Source organism: Zonotrichia albicollis, chromosome 9 (assembly GCF_047830755.1).
Source record: "Zonotrichia albicollis isolate bZonAlb1 chromosome 9, bZonAlb1.hap1, whole genome shotgun sequence".
Taxonomy (NCBI): domain Eukaryota; kingdom Metazoa; phylum Chordata; class Aves; order Passeriformes; family Passerellidae; genus Zonotrichia; species Zonotrichia albicollis.
The window spans coordinates 41,999,196-42,016,670 of NC_133827.1; the positions used below are offsets into that span (position 1 = coordinate 41,999,196).

The window sequence follows — 17,475 nt, forward strand, 5'->3', positions numbered from 1 at the left end:
TTACTGCTTTATGACACAGAACAGGTTTCTAGATTTTGAGTCCTCCTACTCAGGCAAATTTCCCGAGGAACCCACACAAGTCAGAGAGAACCAGGAATGAGAGGTCCTATCCTTGCCCAGTGCACATGTCCACATTCACCAGGAGCAGCCCTGTCCCTGTGTTCATTGTGAAGTTACATCTTTATGGGCCACCAGACCTTCCCACCAGAACAGTTCAACAGCTGCCATCATTATTGAAACCTCATGAGCAAGGAGCTGAGCCCCTGTCAGCCACACCAAGTGCTGGGTTTGGGTTGCACACAGCCCTGCTGGGAGCCCGTGCCTGTATGGAACCCTGCCACGCAGGAGCCACCTGGGACAGAATCACAGAATCATTCCGGGTGGAAAAGGCTCCTAAGAGCATCACACCAAACCACCGGGGCAGCACTGCCAACCACCACTAAAACACGTGTCATCCATGGTAAGGGCTCAAACCAAGTACTAAAACTGGAAAAACAGGCAGGAAATAGGTTCCAAACATGCTTCACTTGGGCTCGCATCAAAACACAGGCAGCGGACAGCTGTCCTTCAAAGAACATTTCTAACAACAATAACAATGTCACTAGGCAGATGTCCTAGCTGTGGACATGCTATTTACAAAACAAAAATCCTTACAGGCTTACGTGAGCTGCCGGCTGAAAACAGCGCACACAGCCTCGTGACTTACAGCCTCCTCTGCCAGGGAAAAGCAGAAGTTTATGAAGGGGAAGGAAACAGGAGACAAAAAGAAGACAAACAGCACCGCGCGTGGTGACATCCCCGCAGCGCAAAGAGCGGGGAGCGCCCGACATCCAGCGGCCGTGGGGCGGCTGGGCAGCCCCGGGAACCTGCCCGGGGCTCCGGGACACCCTGCACAGGGCTCCGGGACACCCTGCACAGGGCTCCGGGAACCTGCCCGAGCTGGGGGACACCCCGTGCCCTCGGGCCAGGGCAGGGCTGCCCGGTGCTCACCACAGCCTGCCCAGCAGGTGACACCCGAACCTGCCCTGCCGAGGTGGATGTGGGGGTTCCCTGAGCACGGCAGGAGGATGGAACTGGACCATATTTAAGGTCCCTTCCAACCCAAACCATTCTCTGGGGCTTTGGAAGTTCAACTGTCAAAATGCACAGACACCATCCATCAAGCACTCTGCACCTCCATAGGTAACTAGACTCAGCCTTTAAGCCCAGATGGTATAAAATTCTTGAGCCACCTGCAGAGTGTGTGCATACCAGCCAGTTGATGTGATTCAGAGAAAACCCAGGCCCCGTGTGTGCTGTGACAGCCAGCAGCAGCACGACGTGAGACACAGGAGCTGTGAATTCCTGAACCCAGGGTGGGCTGGACCTTCTGTCAAGCTGTAAGAGAAAACCTATTTGTGTATATTTGAAACCTGGACTGAACAGTTTGCTGAGCATTCTGCACACTGCAGTGTACATAACAGACACACTGTCCCTGCCAGAGAACACCCTGACACGGAAAGTGAGTGCAAGAAAGTGCCCAAATGCAACTGGATACTGAAGTGGGGCCTCCTGGCTTGACAGGGTGCTGGGCATTACCTTAAAAAACAGCAAAAAAAGAAATGCACCCAGATTGATAAAAAGAAAAACAAATCCCAAAACCAAGAAAACAAAACAACCGAAATATACAAGAGAGCAGCTCAGCATTACTGGCTTTAGAAAAAAACCTGCAAAAATAAACCCTCTGGAAGCTTCCTTTATGGAGAGCAGACAATCAGATAGAGCAGCCAAGCTCGTCTCTGCACCCCCAACTCATCCACTGCCCTGGGGCTGGGACGAGCAGAGCACTCATCAAATTACAGAGATCTGTCACCCTAAACCCTCGCTATCAAGTGACAGGGGATGCACTGAAACGTCTGCAAGCTGTACAGAAGGGCACGGGGAAAGGGAACCTTTAGAGCATCCTCCAGGAGCATCCTCCAGCCAGGGCTGGGGCTGGCCGGGTGCCGGAGCTCCGGGCCGGGGCTCTGAGCATCGGGGCTGGCCGGGTGCCGGAGCTCCCGCTCGGCTCTGGCCGGGCTCGGGGCGCTCGGGAGCCGCAGCGGCGCACGCAGCCCGTCCCGCGGCCGCAGCGAAGCATGCCGGCGCTGCAGAAGAAGCTGCTGTTCTGCACGGCCGGGCTGCTGAGCCTGGGCTGCGCGCTGGGCGCGGCGGCGGCCGTGGGCAGCCAGCTCTGGGTCCGGGGCTCCATCCTCTGCAGCACCGGAGCGCTGCTCGTCAACGCCAGCGGCCCCGAGCTGCACAAGTTCATCGGCGCCATCCAGTACGGGCTCTTCTCCGGGCAGCGGGTGCGGCAGTGCGGGCTCGGGGGCAGACCGCAGCAGTTCTCATGTGAGTACCGCGGGCCATCGATCCACCGATCGATCGGGCTGCCCGCACCCTGCGGCCGGCGGGACAGGGCTGCCCCTCGCTCCCACACCCAGCCCCTTAGCGTGCGCCGATCGGCAGGGCCAGTAACTTGCTTTATGGTACTGGTACAGCCTGCCTGACGCCTTCAAGAGTCTATTACTGCAGTTACACCGGTAGCCACATCCCAAGAGATTTATGATATTTCTTTAGAAAGAATATTTGGGGGGTTCAATTAATCTCTGTCATCTTCCTCTGTGTGCCAGCATTACAACATTACCTCTGTGCTGCCAAAAAGAATGAGCTAAACCAGCAAGAACCTCAGGAAAGAGCTGGGGCACTGGCTGCTATTGAGAAACCAAGCAGCCCAAAAGTTTGCATTCTGTGGCACTAATTGGAAGAAGGGCTGGGGAGGCTGTCTGGGGAATGCTGACTGACTTGGTACCTGACACGGAGTGTCAAAGTATTAGTAATGGCTTCACTTTACATTCATAACCTATTAATCTACAAGGATAAGAAGATCAATGAGAAAATGATGAAGTGAGACACAATAGTATCCAGCAGCAGGCAGAACAGGCAGTAAAAGCCAGTTGCTGTGCGTACAATACCTCCCCTGAAGTTACTACAGCACGCAGATCACAAGGATTCTGCTACAACAGCACATGGAAACTGCTCACATCCATGATTTAAGGCAAGGGAAGGTTGCCAGACTAGGTACTAGAAATTATTTCCTATATAACATTTTCCAAAAATAGTAAACCAAGCTAATTTGATATAGTACTAGAATTTGCTCTCTCTGAATTCCATCACTAGTCTGTGTGTACCACTGCAGCTCCCTGTTGATTGCTTTGTGTGCCATCCCAGTGTCACTGCACCATGGCTGCATTTTCAGAGGGGTCTGTGCCCTCCCAAGGATTTGGGTTGCTGTAGGTGACAGCTGTGACCCAGGGCTGGCCCAGCTGTGGCGCTGACACTCAGGGTGGCTCAGTGACAGCTGTGAGGGGTCAGCAGCATTCACCCCGAGAGCCCTGGGGACAAGGTGCTGCTCCTGCTCCCCGGGGCTGCAGCAGCCCCCTGCCATCACCTCCGTACCTGGAAGCTCACCAGGAGCATCCCAGAAAACAGGACAAACTTATAAAATACACAGCCATAGCTCAATGCACTCACTGCACTGCAGCACGTCTGAGGAGAACAGGCACGGAAAATAGGCTACGTGATTTAGTTCTGTGCTTGTTCCCATTAAGTGCTCCCTTCTGACCACTGTATCTCTTTTAATTGTAATATGAATTTGCTCTGCCAGCAAACCCAGTTCAGCTGGGGAAGACTTCTGCTCCATTTGTTCCCACTCATTCCCATCAGTTTCTAGGTCAGTGGTTCATTTTCTAAAGGTCTCTCATGCACAGCACACATGGGTTCATTCAGGACCATGAGGAATGTTTTACTTTCAAGACAACATTGCTTCTGAAATTAAGTTTTCCAGATAAATCACTTATAAAATGTTACTAACAGAACCAGCTGTAGATGCAGGTGCCCAGGGGAGGATTCAATACCATGCCATAACTTGTTTTCTTAAAACAAACCATTAAAAATTGCATTATTAAATACAGAGTTTTGCATGTTTTCCCAAAGCATCAGATAGTTCCTGTGACACTATTCCCTGTAGGAATCCTGCAGAGGGAACACTGGAAGGAGCTCTGAGGCCTCAGGCTGAGCTCCCCCAGCTCTCCCAGCCTGGCCCCTTAGGGCTCACTCTGCTCTGTGTGTTTGGGCACTGGGGGCAGCTCTGCAGAGGGAGCCCCCCGAGCAGGGCAGAGGGGCAGAATGAATCCCCCTGTCCCTGCTGCTCACGCTGTGGCCCAGCCCAGGGCAGGGTCTGGTCCAGAGCCCCCGGCCCAAGCACGGGGGGCTGCTCACCCCCAGGGCAGGGTCTGGTCCAGAGCCCCCGGCCCAAGCACGGGGGGCTGCTCACCCCCAGGGCAGGGTCTGGTCCAGAGCCCCCGGCCCAAGCACGGGGGGCTGAGCCCAGGGCAGGGTCTGATCCAGAGCCCCCGGCCCAAGCACGGGGGGCTGCTCACCCCCAGCACCCCCGTCCTTCTCAGGGCAGCTCCCAGCACATTCCCCACCAGCCTGGCCTGGCTTTGTGCTGGGATTGCCCTGGCCATCCCACAGGCAGCACCTCGCACTGGGCCTGGCCCAACTTCCCAAGACATTTATTTCATTAATTTCCCTTTCATTTAGTCAGGGGGATAATCAGATTTGATAGCTCGTTACCTGCTGCCCTGTGCTCCTGCATGGAGCTGCGGAGCAGTTTGCTGGTACAGACTTTACACGGAGGGGTAATTGATGTGAGGCTGCTTTACTCTGCACACATTACAGCAAAACAGCACCAGGCATTATTACCTCGTTTTAGTCATGCCCCCATAGATCAGGAACAGTGAAGTATATTTCACAGTTCCTTCCAAAACACCTCTTTTTTGCCAAACAGACAGGAATTTTTAAAAATCATTCTCTCTTGCTCTCTGAACGTCTATCTCTGTGTCCTAGACAAACAGGACCACAATTTGAAACAGTAGCTTAAAAGTTGCACAAAAATATTTAGAGTAAATTATTCCTGAATTTGTGCACAGCACAATTTCCTTTCCCATGTCACAACCCTTTGTGGGACCTCATGAACACCAATGAAAAAAGCCTAAAGAAACATTTATTGTCCCACTCCCAGGGAAGAGGGGATGGCCGAGCCTTCAGCCAAGGGGGATCAGCCCCTAACACTGGCACTGGAAGAGACCTCAGTGACACCTTGTGCCAGACCTGTCTCCCAGTCACAGCTTCCTGGATTGTCCCCAAAAGATGCTGTTCACATTAAGGAGCAAAGAGCACCCTCAGGAAGGGGAGGAGAGGCTTTCCTGGAGCTGGTCTCTCTCCCTCCTGGCCAGCCTATGCCTCTGAGTTCCACAGAATTTTTCTGCCTCCAAACATCCATGAAAAACCATTTCTAGTGAATTATTTCATCTGGTTGCATTTAGAGGAGCAGGATCAAAACAATTATCACAAACGAGCCAGAACCCCCAGCTTGACATCAGAGACAACTTTGCCTAATGTGTATAATAATGTTGTGTTTGTTTTGTTTTCAGTTTTTCCAGATTTGCTCAGAATTATCCCTGCAAGTATCCATGTCAGCGTCATTCTGTTCTGCACAGTGCTGATTGTCTTCGCCCTGGTGGGAGCAGGGTTCTTCATGTTCAATGCCTTTGGCAGCCCCTACGAGACGCTGCACGGCCCCGTGGGGCTGTACCTGTGGAGCTTCATCTCCTGTGAGTGCCAGGCTGGGCTGGCACTGCCAGCAGCGCCCACTGCTCAGCACAGGGGCAGCTTAAACCGGGCCTGCTTGGGCTCTCAGTGGCAAAAGCAAGCCAGGCAGGAAGGCGGGGGCTCTGCCACGTCAAAACACAAAGTGTTTTCCAAACTGAAGTTGGGAGATAAACTGGGGCAATCCCCCAGAGGGGGGTGGCAGGATGGGAATGGGCAGGCAGCTGCAGCAGCCATGGCAGGGACCCAGAGCTGGGGTGGCATCACTGACACCCCACACACAGCCAGAACCAGGAGCCACCCAGAGCACGAAAGGGGGCACAAAACAACCCAAATATGGCAGTGATTAAGCTGGTTCCTCAACAGGAGGGGTCCAGACAACGCGAGCAGGGCCAGCACCCAGAGCAGCACAGCCTTGCCAAGGACAGGAGAGCTGGGCAGCCCGAGGCAGCAGCAGCACTGCCATGCAGGGAAAGCAGCCACACACCTGCTCCCTGCGCTGACAGGCAGATTTACCCCCACCTCACAAGGTGTTACACATTACAACCATGATTTCACAAAGGCCGTGCAGGGAAAGCAGCCACACACCTGCTCCCTGCGCTGACAGGCAGATTTACCCCCACTTCACAAGGTGTTACACATTACAACCATGATTTCACAAAGGACTTCAGCACAACTTTATGTTCAGGCACGCAGAGAGCTCCGTTATGCTCAATGGGACAATGAGCAACTTAAAGGTGAACATGAACACAGACACCTCACTAGCTCAGGGCACTAAAGCAGCTATGCTAAATATTCCAGGTCCTGAGCCAAACTCAATTAAAAAAAGCTTTGGAATCATAGCCATTGGCTTGGATTCCAAAAATAATCCCTGTTAAAGCTGTGTGGCCATGCAAACATTCTCCCTGGGCTGCAGCATACATCGTGCAGCACAGCTGAGAGATTCTGAGGTAACGAGCATGTCCCCCTCCCTTTCAGGTTCCTGTGGCTGCCTCATCATGATTCTCTTCTCCTCAGAGGTGAAGATCCACCACCTTTCAGAAAAAATTGCTAACTTCAAAGAGGGAACTTTTACATTCAAAACTCACAGCGAGCAGTTTGCAAATTCCTTCTGGACCATCCTGGTTTGCTCCCTGGTGCACTTCCTCAATGCCCTGCTAATCCGATTTGCTGGATTTGAATTTCCCTTTTCAAAATCAGAAGAGTCAGGGACAATCACAGGAGCGGTTGACTTGATGTATTAAAATGATGGGATTTCAAAACATTTCAAGCAAAGAAATATCACTATTACATCAACAACCACCAGATGCACCAATTTGTGAACGATTGCCCTAGAGAAGGTAAAAAAAGGGAAAGTTTTAAATAAGTGTTAATGTGGTGTAAGCAGTGAACAAAAGAAGATGTGCTGTATGGAAATGCCTGGATGGAAAAGCCCTCTAAGACATTTTTTTCCCTTTTAAACTGTTTGAAAAGTGGCTGGTATGAAGAAAACCAGGAATCTCAGTAGCATTGCCCTGACTCTGGCAAGTCCAGTCAATGGGTTCAGTGGAAGCACACACTCGCCAGCAGCAGCTCTGCCCTCAGCCCTGGTGAGGGCCAGGGTGCAGCCGAGACCACGCCAGAGCAGCAGGGCCAGGGACACCCAGCAAGGCTCAGGGCAGCGCCCAGGCTCTGCCCCAGCACACCCAGACTCAGCCCAACTGCAGCGCTCAGAGGGCACGACCCAACACCTGCACTTCCACCTGGCTCCACATGCATGGCAGCAGCATCGTTTCTCTCCATGAAACTCTCTGGTTTTTCCCTTTTAACAAACCAAACTGCTCCAAACCCAAAGCCCTGGGAGCCCTCGTCTCCCCAGCAGTTGCTGCAGCTTGGTGACAAAGCTGACACAGCACAGCAGATGCAGGGGAGATGCCACGTGCTGCTGCTGGCCTGAGGGAGGCAGCCAGGCTTGGCAGAGCTGAGCAAACCCTCTGCAGCTCACCAGGCAAAGGGCATTTCCCAGGGCAGAGCACGGGACTGAGCCCAGGCACCGCCACCTTCCACTGCCCCCTCCAGAGAACAGTCCTGCAGATTCTCATCAAGCAATGCCAACAAACCCCATCAGAACCCCTGGCGAAGGGCAGCAACAGCACAGCAGACAGGCTCTCCTGCAGGCTGCAGCTCAGCAGGGACTGAGGGACAAACACGGGAGGGTCTGGCATGGGAAGCCAGAACAGATGGATGCATCAACCCTCACCCCTGGACCGCCCCAAGCCAGCTAAAGCACGGGATGCTCCCCAGGCTGAGCATCACACCAGCAAACGCTGCCCCTGTGGGCTTACCTGGGTGCCCGGAGATGAGCTGCTCCTCGCAGGACACAGGAACACACAGAGACACAGAGCCCCTGCCCCATTTATTATCTGGGGGGCTGTGCCCAGTTGTGGGTGGGGGCAATCCCTGCCAATCCCTGCCAATCCCTGCCAATCCCTGCCAATCCCTGCCAGCTGTGGGTGAGGGCAATCCCTGCCAATCCCTGCCAGCTGGAGTGAGGGGCAATCCCTGCCAGCATCCACCCAGTGCCCAGGTACAGATCAGACCCAGGTTCCAGGTATCACAGCCCTCTGCACTTACGGATCTACCAGCCCACAAGGCCTTACTGACTTTGATGTCATTTTTTTGTATTTTTACTGTGAAAGGTAAAACACTGCCGGGTTATTGCAAAGGTTGTCAGCTGCATCTTTCCCAAGGTAGCTCTGCCTCCTCATCTCCCTGGATCTCATCAATGTGGAAGGGCTTCTGCAAGTCAGCACAACTCCCAGCTTCTTTCATCATTTTCTTCATAAACTATATGCATAGTCCTCCTAATGTTAATGTATGTTCTTAAAGCATAATTTGTGTTGAATCTCATGGTATTGTTTACTATACAGCGAACCCAACACCACTCCTTTACTGTGAAGACAAGAGCAGCCCCAGCCTCGGGTCTGGGAGTGCTCACAGGGGTCCCTGTGCCCAAAGCCCGGCCTGACCACCCCCACATCCCACCCTGCAGCCTGAGGGAACCCCAGGAAGGACCCTGGGGGAGCCCCAGCATGGACCCTGGACCCCCTTGCATCCATGAAAATGCCCCTGCTCCTGCCCCATGCTGGGAAATGCCCCCGCTGTGCCCCACTGTGGGACATAGCCCCGCTCCTGCCCCGTGCTGGACAATACCCCGCTCCTGCCCCACTGGGGACACAGCCACGTTCCTGCCCCACTGTGGGACACAGCACCGTTCCTGCTCGTGCTGCACAATGCCCCGTTCCTGCCCCGCTTTGGGACACAGCCCCGTTCCTGTTCCATGCTGGACAATGCCCCGCTCCTGCCCCGCTTTGGGACACAGCCCTGCTCCTGCCCCACTGCGGGACATAGCCCCGTTCCTGCCCAGGCTGGACAGTGCCCAGTTCCTGTTCCATGCTGGACAATGCCCCGCTCCTGCCCCGCTTTGGGACACAGCCCCGTTCCTGTTCCATGCTGGACAGTGCCCCGCTCCTGCCCCGCTTTGGGACACAGCCCCGTTCCTGTTCCATGCTGGACAGTGCCCCGCTCCTGCCCCGCTTTGGGACACAGCCCCGCTCCTGTTCCATGCTGGACAATGCCCCGCTCTGCCCCGCTGTGGGACACAGCCCTGCTCCTGCCCCACTGCGGGACATAGCCCCGTTCCTGCCCATGCTGGACACAGCCCCGTTCCTGTTCCATGCTGGACAATGCCCCGCTGCCGGCCCCGCTCCGGCCCCGCGTTCCCCAGCAGCCGCTCCTGCCGCATTAAACATTGATGCTCGGGGCTGTCTCGCTCCCCACGGCGGGCGGCAGGGCTCGGTGCCTCTCTCGGTGCCTGCGGGCAGCCAGGGGCAGCGCGGCCCCGCTCCGGACCATGGGGGACACGGGCGCCGGGCACGCTGCGCCCGCACCGCTGCAGGAGATCGCCAGCAGAATCTCTGACCTCAGCAAATGGAGGGAAATCTTTAGTTTCTGTGGGTAAGGTTTTTATTCCGCTTCTTTGACAGAGTTTTAATTCCAGGTGGTTATTTAACGCAATTTTTCAAGTTATGTTTTATTACAAAACTTATGTGACAATGACAAAAGGTCCTTGTGCACCCGGTAATATAAATGCTACAGGTCTTATTCTTCCTTTGTTCTGGGGTTCTCTTCTGGCTGGACTCCAGTTTCCCCACATGCTAGTAATACCTCTGTTGGGTGTTTTCATTTGTACTTTATTTATGCTTTCAGCTTGGAAATCAACAGCACGACTCATCAGGTAACTCCTTTTCCAAAGGTAATATTTTCTGTATGTCTGGTGAGTTTTGGACTGTCCTTAGGTGGCACACGTCCATACCTGCAGCCCAGGTATCTATGGAGATTCATTTCTCATGCTGCTTCTTTGAGAAACAGACTTCAGATATTCTGCAGTCAAAGGGGCAGACCAGTCCGGCACTTGATTAACCTTTCCATTAAAAACTAATGGTGAGTTTTAGAAAACAAACTAAGATCTCTAAAATGTAAGTATTTGGAAAGCCTGCTGTGCCCTTCGGTTGGGAGACACTGAAGTCATTCCCTGTAATTCAGACAAACACAGCACTATTACCTGCTGCAGTCATCGGCTCGGAGGGCTGTGTTGGGAGTGTCTGAAAACAGCTGGAATTCAAGGGCACCCCCGTTCCAGAGCAACCCGTGCCCCCAGCCCCCTGCCAGCCCAGGCACTGTGCCCACCTGGGGGCACTGGGGGCACGCTGGGTGGTGCAGCAGCCCCGGGTGATGCACTGGGGGCACTGGGGGCACGCTGGGTGCTGCAGCAGCCCCGGTGATGCCCGGGGGAGCAGCAGCCCCGGTGAGGGATGCCCTGCCTGCCCCTCTCCCCGCAGCAGGGACCGAGCAGCGCTGGCCACGGAGCGCCCGGAGCCGGGGAGTCCGCGGGGCCACAGCCCCCCTCCACCGTCCCCAGGCCCCTCCTGCTCCCTCAGGGCACGGGCGGCTGCCCCATCTGCCCGGACACGGCCATGGTGAGCTGCCTGCTGAATTAAGTATGAGCTGTAATTGAATCTCCTGAAGGGAAAGAGGCTGGGGAGCCTTTCCTGGTGCCCTGACTGCAGGGTTCAGCCTGCTGTCAGCTGAACAGGGTGTGGAATGGGGATGGATTATTTAGGAGATTCTTAACAAACACGGCTGGAATGCAACCTTAAAGCTGATACACAATAATTCTCGGGAGAGAACCAGCCAATGACAACAGGCAACATTTCCCCGCGCTTGGGGGCTTCCCTGACAAACAGCCTCAGGACAGGAGGCAGGATCACGGAATCTTAGAATTGTTTGGCTTGGAAAGGGCCTTGAACACCATCAGGGAGGGATTTCAGCTCCAGCTGAGTGCCTGGCCCCAAAAGCACTGCTGCCAGGTGCTGTTGTCCAGCAGCTCGGCAGATCTGCAGCAATGGCAGGATGGGCCCCGGTGCAATCTTCCCTAAAATGTGCACTGTACCCAAATGTGAAATGTAAATGTACAACCAAGCTTCAGCAGAGTGGCTGAGTGCTGTGTGCAGTCCCTGCACTGAGCTCAAACATCACTTTGCTGTGAAGCTGAGAGGCCTGGCTCCAGGCAGGTGCTGTGCTCCGGCTGAGGGCACGCTCAGCAGCCGCACCTGGAGAGCCCTGAGGGGACAGACCCTCCTGGCAGGCCGGCAGCTCTGACCGCGGCCCCTCTGCCTCCTGCTCCACAGAGGCTGCAGCAGCTGCTCTTCGGGAGCACGGCCCCCCTCTTCAGCTGCGAGTGGGCAGCAGCGCGCTTCAGGTTCCACCCGCCGCGCTCCCACCTGGCCTACGCGCTGCAGGCAGGGCAGGTGAGACCCCACACAGCACCTGCCACAGCTCTGCTGCCACAGACAGCGTGGGAGCCGGCAGCGGGGCAGGGGCCCCGGCAGCACACACACCTGTGTCCTGCACACCTGTGTCCTGAACACCTCTACCTCACACATCTGTACCCTGCACACCTGTGTCCTGCACACCTGTACCCTGCACACCTGTGTCCTGCGCATCTGTACCCTGCACACCTGTACCCTGAACACCTGTACCCTGCACACCTGTGCCCTGCGCATCTGTACCCTGCACACCTGTGTCCTACACACCTGTGTCCTGCACACCTGTACCCTGCACACCTGTGTCCTGAACACCTGTACCCTGTGCATCTGTACCCTGCACATCTGTACCCTGCACACCTGTACCCTGCACATCTGTATGCCACACACCTGTGCCCTGCACATCTGTATCCTGCACACCTGCACCCTGCACATTTGTGCCCCGCACACCTGCTCAGGAGAGATGCAGCAGGTTGCAAAAAGCTCATATCTTTTCAGAGAATTAGACTTACCCAATTATTCCTGCTCCACCTAGAAATCCAACAAGTGAAGTCACCTAGACTATAATTTATAATTTTCTGAGATGGAGGTTTTCTTCTTTATTTACCATCACAATGCTGCACCCACAGCAGAAGGCCAAGGTACACACTCGAATTGTAAATCCCCCCACCTTGTCCAGGGGCTGGAACGCTGGCTACAGCCACGGGTGCCACTCCCTGCATTCCAGAGCTCGGTGCTCACGGAGGGAGCACAGCCCGGGTGGGTGGGCACAGCCCGGGTGGGGAGCACAGCCCGGGTGGGTGTCAGCACGATGGGTCAGCACAGCCCGGGTGGGTGGGCACAGCCCGGGTGGGTGTCAGCACTATGGGTCAGCACAGCCCTGGAGGGTGCCAGCACAGTGCGGAGTGGGCACAGGCACTCCTGTGTGCAGCCTCACATCAGCCCTGGGCTGCCCCAGCACCTCTGTCCCTTTGCTGCGAGGCCAAAAACAAACCTTGGAGCTTCCCAGCACAGAGGGTCCCCGGAGCTGGGGGCTATTCCCTGGCACAGAGGAGGAAGGGCTCCCACCCACAGGATCATGCACATGGCCAGGGCTACCCTGCAGCTTCCTCTCCATGAGGGCCTCTTGTTGTCCCCCCGGCCAGGGACTGCTGGGTGTGACAAGTGCTCCTTCAGACTCCTCAGATGGCAGGGGCTGTTTTTCTGTTCCTAGGGAGGAACAAGAGCCATTCTGGCAGCTGTACAAGCACACATCATCACATACCTGCTCTTCACAAGAGAGACAGAATGTACTCACCTGGAAAGGTAAGTTGCTGGGCCTCATGGGATGCATGAAAATGATTTCCATGCATTGCTTGGTCAGTGCCAGCCTCTGGGTTCAGGCAAACTGGATCCAGGTTCAGGTGGGGCTATGCGCTGGGAGAGAAGCCTTGGCTGACCCCCTGCTTCCCACCAAATCCCCTGATTCTGGGACAGTGGCTGTGCCCCCTCCTCTGCGGTGTCACAGTCGCAGCCCCTGGTTTCCCCCTGGCACAGGCTGTGCCGGCTCGGGCACAGGGAGCAGGGCCAGGCACTGGCCACGGCCCTGGCAGAGACCCTGTGGGCAGCAGGAGGAGGTGGCAGAGCTGTCGTGTGCCTCGTCACTGCCGCTGTCACCACGATGCCAGGGGAAGGCTGCAGGGCCAACAGCTTCACAGAGAGAGTGAGTATGGAACCGTCTTCTGCCAACGGGGTTTTCCTTAGAGAAAATCTTTTCCTTTGGCCCAAAACACAGAGCCTCCTGCACCTGCTCCCCCACCAATGTTGCCCTGCAAACAGGGATCACCCCAGAGCCAGGTGTTGCTGCAGTCCGTGATACCCCCACCCCCCCTTCACCAAAGCCCACCTTCCTTCTCCTGCAAGAAGGAGAGTCCTGTGAACACAGAGCTGCTGCCCTGACTCCCTGCACAGCGCCAGAGCCCACAGCTGGGCAAGGGCCACAGCAAACCTTTGCATTGTTCTTTCACTTGACTAACGGACAACAAGGTTCAAAAGCTCAGCTTTTTTGTTACAATTCGTGTCTCCTTTGCACCACCCTCACGGTGTCCATGCCCAACAGATCCAGCTGTTCGAGTTCTCAGAGAAAGCTGCTGCTCAGGAGTTCATCTCTGATCACATAAACTGTGTAAGTGGGGATAACTGCTTTATCCAAATTATTTTCTTGCTAAATTACACCTTATTTCCCATTCAAATCGGGCATTTTGGACACAGCAGTGTTAACATCATCAGGACATTCACACAGTTAAGGTACAGTTAGTTCACTTCCAGCCTTTCCTATGGGAAGGGATTCTGCTCCCATGTAAACCCCTATGACTTTGCCCATTATTCCAGATCTTTCAGTCCACAAACATTGAGTAAATAGGGCAGTATTTTGTACATCATTCAAAGATGTGATTCCTTGCAGCCTCAGAAAAAATATGGGAAAAAATATACAAAACCCGTTTAGCCAATAACTGGAAGTTTCTTCTTTCATTTTTTACCGGAACCTATTAAACAAAGTCAGTTACAAAATCTTCCTGGAATAACACCTTACTTGTCTAACTCAATACACTCACCTAGGGCTGTATTGAAGCAGAGGAATTGTTTTAATTAAGTATGATTTATAGGACATAATTTTTCCCCTGTGATGCCTTATTTCTTTTTTCAGTTCAGAGGTGAAGGAAGCCATGGAGTGATCCTATTTTTATACAGTTTACTTTTCTCTAGGACACTTGAAAGGTATATTTTGCTTTTTAAACATTTTCCTGTAGTCTGGTTACATCTCCTGAAAGGCCTTTTCCTTTCCTCCCATTTCTGGTGGCCAGGCAGGGAGGTACAGTGTTGCCTCTGGCACAGGCCCAGTGCTGCCCTGATGATCTCTGCTTGGCCACACAGGGTCCAAGAGGATTTGGGTGACGCAGCTCCTCTGTTGAACATCAGCTCTGGAAACATCACCTGTACGGAGGTAGGATCAGACACATGTCTCAAGCGTCTGGTTTTATTATTCCCACATCCAATTTAGGAAAAAAAAATATCACTTGGTAATTAATCCAAAGAAAATATAAGCCTAAATTCATAAAAAATTATTTTGCAATTTTAATCATGACTGTGGACTTAAAAAAAAAGTCATGATGATGATGATGATGATGATGATAACAATAATTTCTAAAATGCCACTGGCAGCCCGGCATTGCCCTGCCCGCAGCAGAGGTGACAAGCCGGGAGCAGGCCGTGGCCTGCACGGGCGTTTGCCGCTGTCCCCGGCGCGAGCGGGCCGTTTCCCGCAGGCCGTGCTCAGCCTGCTCCTGACGGGCCGGGCGAGCCCGCGGCAGCTCGGCGGCGGCGGCGGCGGCGGCGGCCGGGAGCCGGAGCCCGGCGCTGGGCACGGCGGAGGCGGCGAGGCGGCGTGTCCGCGGGGCCGCGTGGGCTTCCTGCGCTGGGAGCGGGCGCGGCGGCAGCGGCAGGTGAGCGCAGGGCACAGAGCGGGATCCGGCACAGCCAGGTGAGCGCAGGGCACAGAGCGGGACCCCCCGGCACAGCCAGGTGAGCGCAGGGCACATGGCAGGACCCGGCACAGCCCAGGTGAGCGCAGGGCACATGGCGGGAACCCCCGGCACAGCCCAGGTGAGCGCAGGGCGCAGAGCGGGACCCGGCACAGCCAGGTGAGCGCAGGGCACATGGCAGGACCCGGCACAGCCCAGGTGAGCGCAGGGCACACAGCAGGACCCGGCACAGCCAGGTGAGCGCAGGGCAGTCCCACGGCCAGTGGGACCCCCAGGCTCCCGACAAGTGTCCTCCTGGCCAGGTGAGCCCCAGGCTGCGGACGCCCCGGCTGCCTGTGTGGCTGTGCAGCCTCTCGGGCAGGCACAGCGTGCTCTTCGGCACCGACAGCCGGCTGCTCTCCGACTGGAAAGCTGAGAGAATTTTCCACCTGTACTTCTACAGTGGGCAGCAGGAGCAGACCCAAACAGCCTGCCTGACGATAGGTACGGACCCAGATTTACCAGGGACTGAGGTATGGGCAGCACAGATAACTCATTCCTGCATTAAACACTCAATACAAAGTTTAAACACACCAGGAAGCTGGACTGTTTCATGATTAGTTCAACATTTATAACAACATTCTCTCCAGCTGTCGGGGTTTTACCCCACCCAGCCCTCAAGCCCCTTGCAGCTGCTCACTCACTCACTCCCCCACCCACAGCATCAGGGAGGGAATTGGAAGGGTAGAAGCTAAAGAACCTGTGGGTCCAGATAGAGACAGGGTAATAAGAAAAGCAAAAGCCACACACACAAGCCAAGGAAAATAAAGAATGAATTGGCTTCCTCCATAGGCAGGCAGGTGTTGCAGGGCCCCATCACACACAGCAGTGACTTGGGAAGACAAACGCCATACTCAAAAGGCCTTTCTCTTTCTTGCCCCCAGTTCATATACTGAGCATGATGCCACAGGGTCTGCAATACCCCTTTGATCATTTTGGCTCCTCTGTCCTGGCTGTGCCTCCTCCCAGCCTGCCATGCACTCCCACCTTCCTCACCAGCACGGCAGCAGGTGGGAGCAAACAGGCCTTGGCTGTGGGGGCACTGCCCAGGAGCAACAAAATCACCTCTGTAAACCAACCCTGTGCTCAGCACAAAGCCAAAACACAGCTCCATACCAGACACAGGGAAGGCAATGAATTCTATCCCAGACGAAACCTGCACACCAGCGCAGCAAGGCTGGCACGCGGCAGGGCCACCTGCCTGGCTGAGTGCGGCTGAAGTCTGTCCTCCTGCCCAGCACCAGCTGCCACCACGGCCCTCGTGTTCCCCACCGAGTTTCATATCCCCTCAGGAGGATGAACTGCTGCTGTAGCAATGCTTGGGTTGTGAACCAGGCTTTGTGCTTGGGGTGCAAGGTTCTTGTTTTTCTGCTGCTGTGTGTCACTTACCTTCCTCACTGGGTGCCTCCTTCCTTGCTCTCCTTTCACTGCAGCATTTAAAGCAAAGTCAGAACCTTTGAAACTAAAGGGTAAATCTGCAAGGAAGCAGAGTGATTTGAGATAAGTGTCATGATACCTGGTGTGGCCACAGATGCTATCTGAGCATCTGCCCAGAAACGCAATATGCAAACACATCGTGCAAGGAGCCCAGAGCTGCACCCAGAGCAGCGGAATTTCCGGGGGGCCCTCGGTGCAGGGGCAGTGCCCAGCCCGGGAGGCCCTGCTCAGCCTCCCTCTGGGGCAGGATGGCAGCACATCTACACCAATGCAGCTGCAGAGGCTTCTGCTTTTAGCTGTCACTGAAGCCTTTTTGAGTGAGGTTGGGTTTTTAAGATTTTTTTAGACATTTATTTTTCACTTCCTCTTCAGACACTCATTCGCATCACTGGGAAGAGGCTCAGAGGGAAGGCCCCTGCAGCCCAGGGAGGAGGCGCCCAGCCCTGGAGATGGCAATCAGGACCAAGTGGCCAGGTGCGACCGTCAGCTGGAACGGGACAGACCCCTTCTTCTGAGGAGGGAGCAGGAAGGACCCCTGCTCCTGCCAGGCACTGCCATGTCCCACACACTACCGGCTGCACTGGTCACTGCAGTCTGCAGGACAAAAAGCTCTCTCCCCAGTCAAACAGCCTTTGGTGCATTGAAGGGACACCCTGTCCATAAGGCATCACACCCACTGCAAAAGCGTGCACTGCAGGAACAGTGACTTGCAACCCTGTCCCACTGCACGCCTTTTCCAGTGGTAGGATGCAGGTTCTCCTGCTCCCCACAACAGCTGGCAGGAAAAGGAAAGAGTCAAGCGCTAGCAAAGATGCCGTGGCAGTGGTGGAGTCTCCATCCCTGGAGAGACTTAAAAGCTGTGCAGATGTGTGATTTGGGAACATGTCTAGTGGTGGCCTTGGCAGTGCTGGGGTAGTGGTTGA

At 54.9% G+C, this 17,475-nt stretch overlaps 2 protein-coding genes across 2 annotated transcripts; both read left to right on the forward strand.

Moving 5' to 3' along the window:
• Window positions 1-2,005: 2,005 nt before the first annotated feature.
• Window positions 2,006-8,526, forward strand: CLRN1 (clarin 1). Its single transcript, XM_014272438.3, has 3 exons — window positions 2,006-2,370; window positions 5,517-5,696; window positions 6,670-8,526. Exons 1-3 carry the CDS (start codon window positions 2,118-2,120, stop codon window positions 6,933-6,935), a joined length of 699 nt encoding a protein of 232 aa, XP_014127913.2. The 5' UTR covers window positions 2,006-2,117; the 3' UTR covers window positions 6,936-8,526.
• Window positions 8,527-9,583: 1,057 nt separating this feature from the next.
• On the forward strand, window positions 9,584-17,166 carry MINDY4B (MINDY family member 4B). The gene is made up of 11 exons (XM_074546698.1): window positions 9,584-9,687; window positions 10,652-10,709; window positions 11,421-11,540; window positions 12,769-12,860; window positions 13,092-13,257; window positions 13,654-13,719; window positions 14,242-14,312; window positions 14,469-14,538; window positions 14,861-15,037; window positions 15,379-15,559; window positions 16,925-17,166. The coding sequence occupies exons 1-11, from the start codon at window positions 9,584-9,586 to the stop codon at window positions 17,065-17,067; spliced, it is 1,248 nt and encodes a 415-aa protein (XP_074402799.1). The 3' UTR covers window positions 17,068-17,166.
• The last annotated feature ends 309 nt before the right edge of the window (window positions 17,167-17,475 follow it).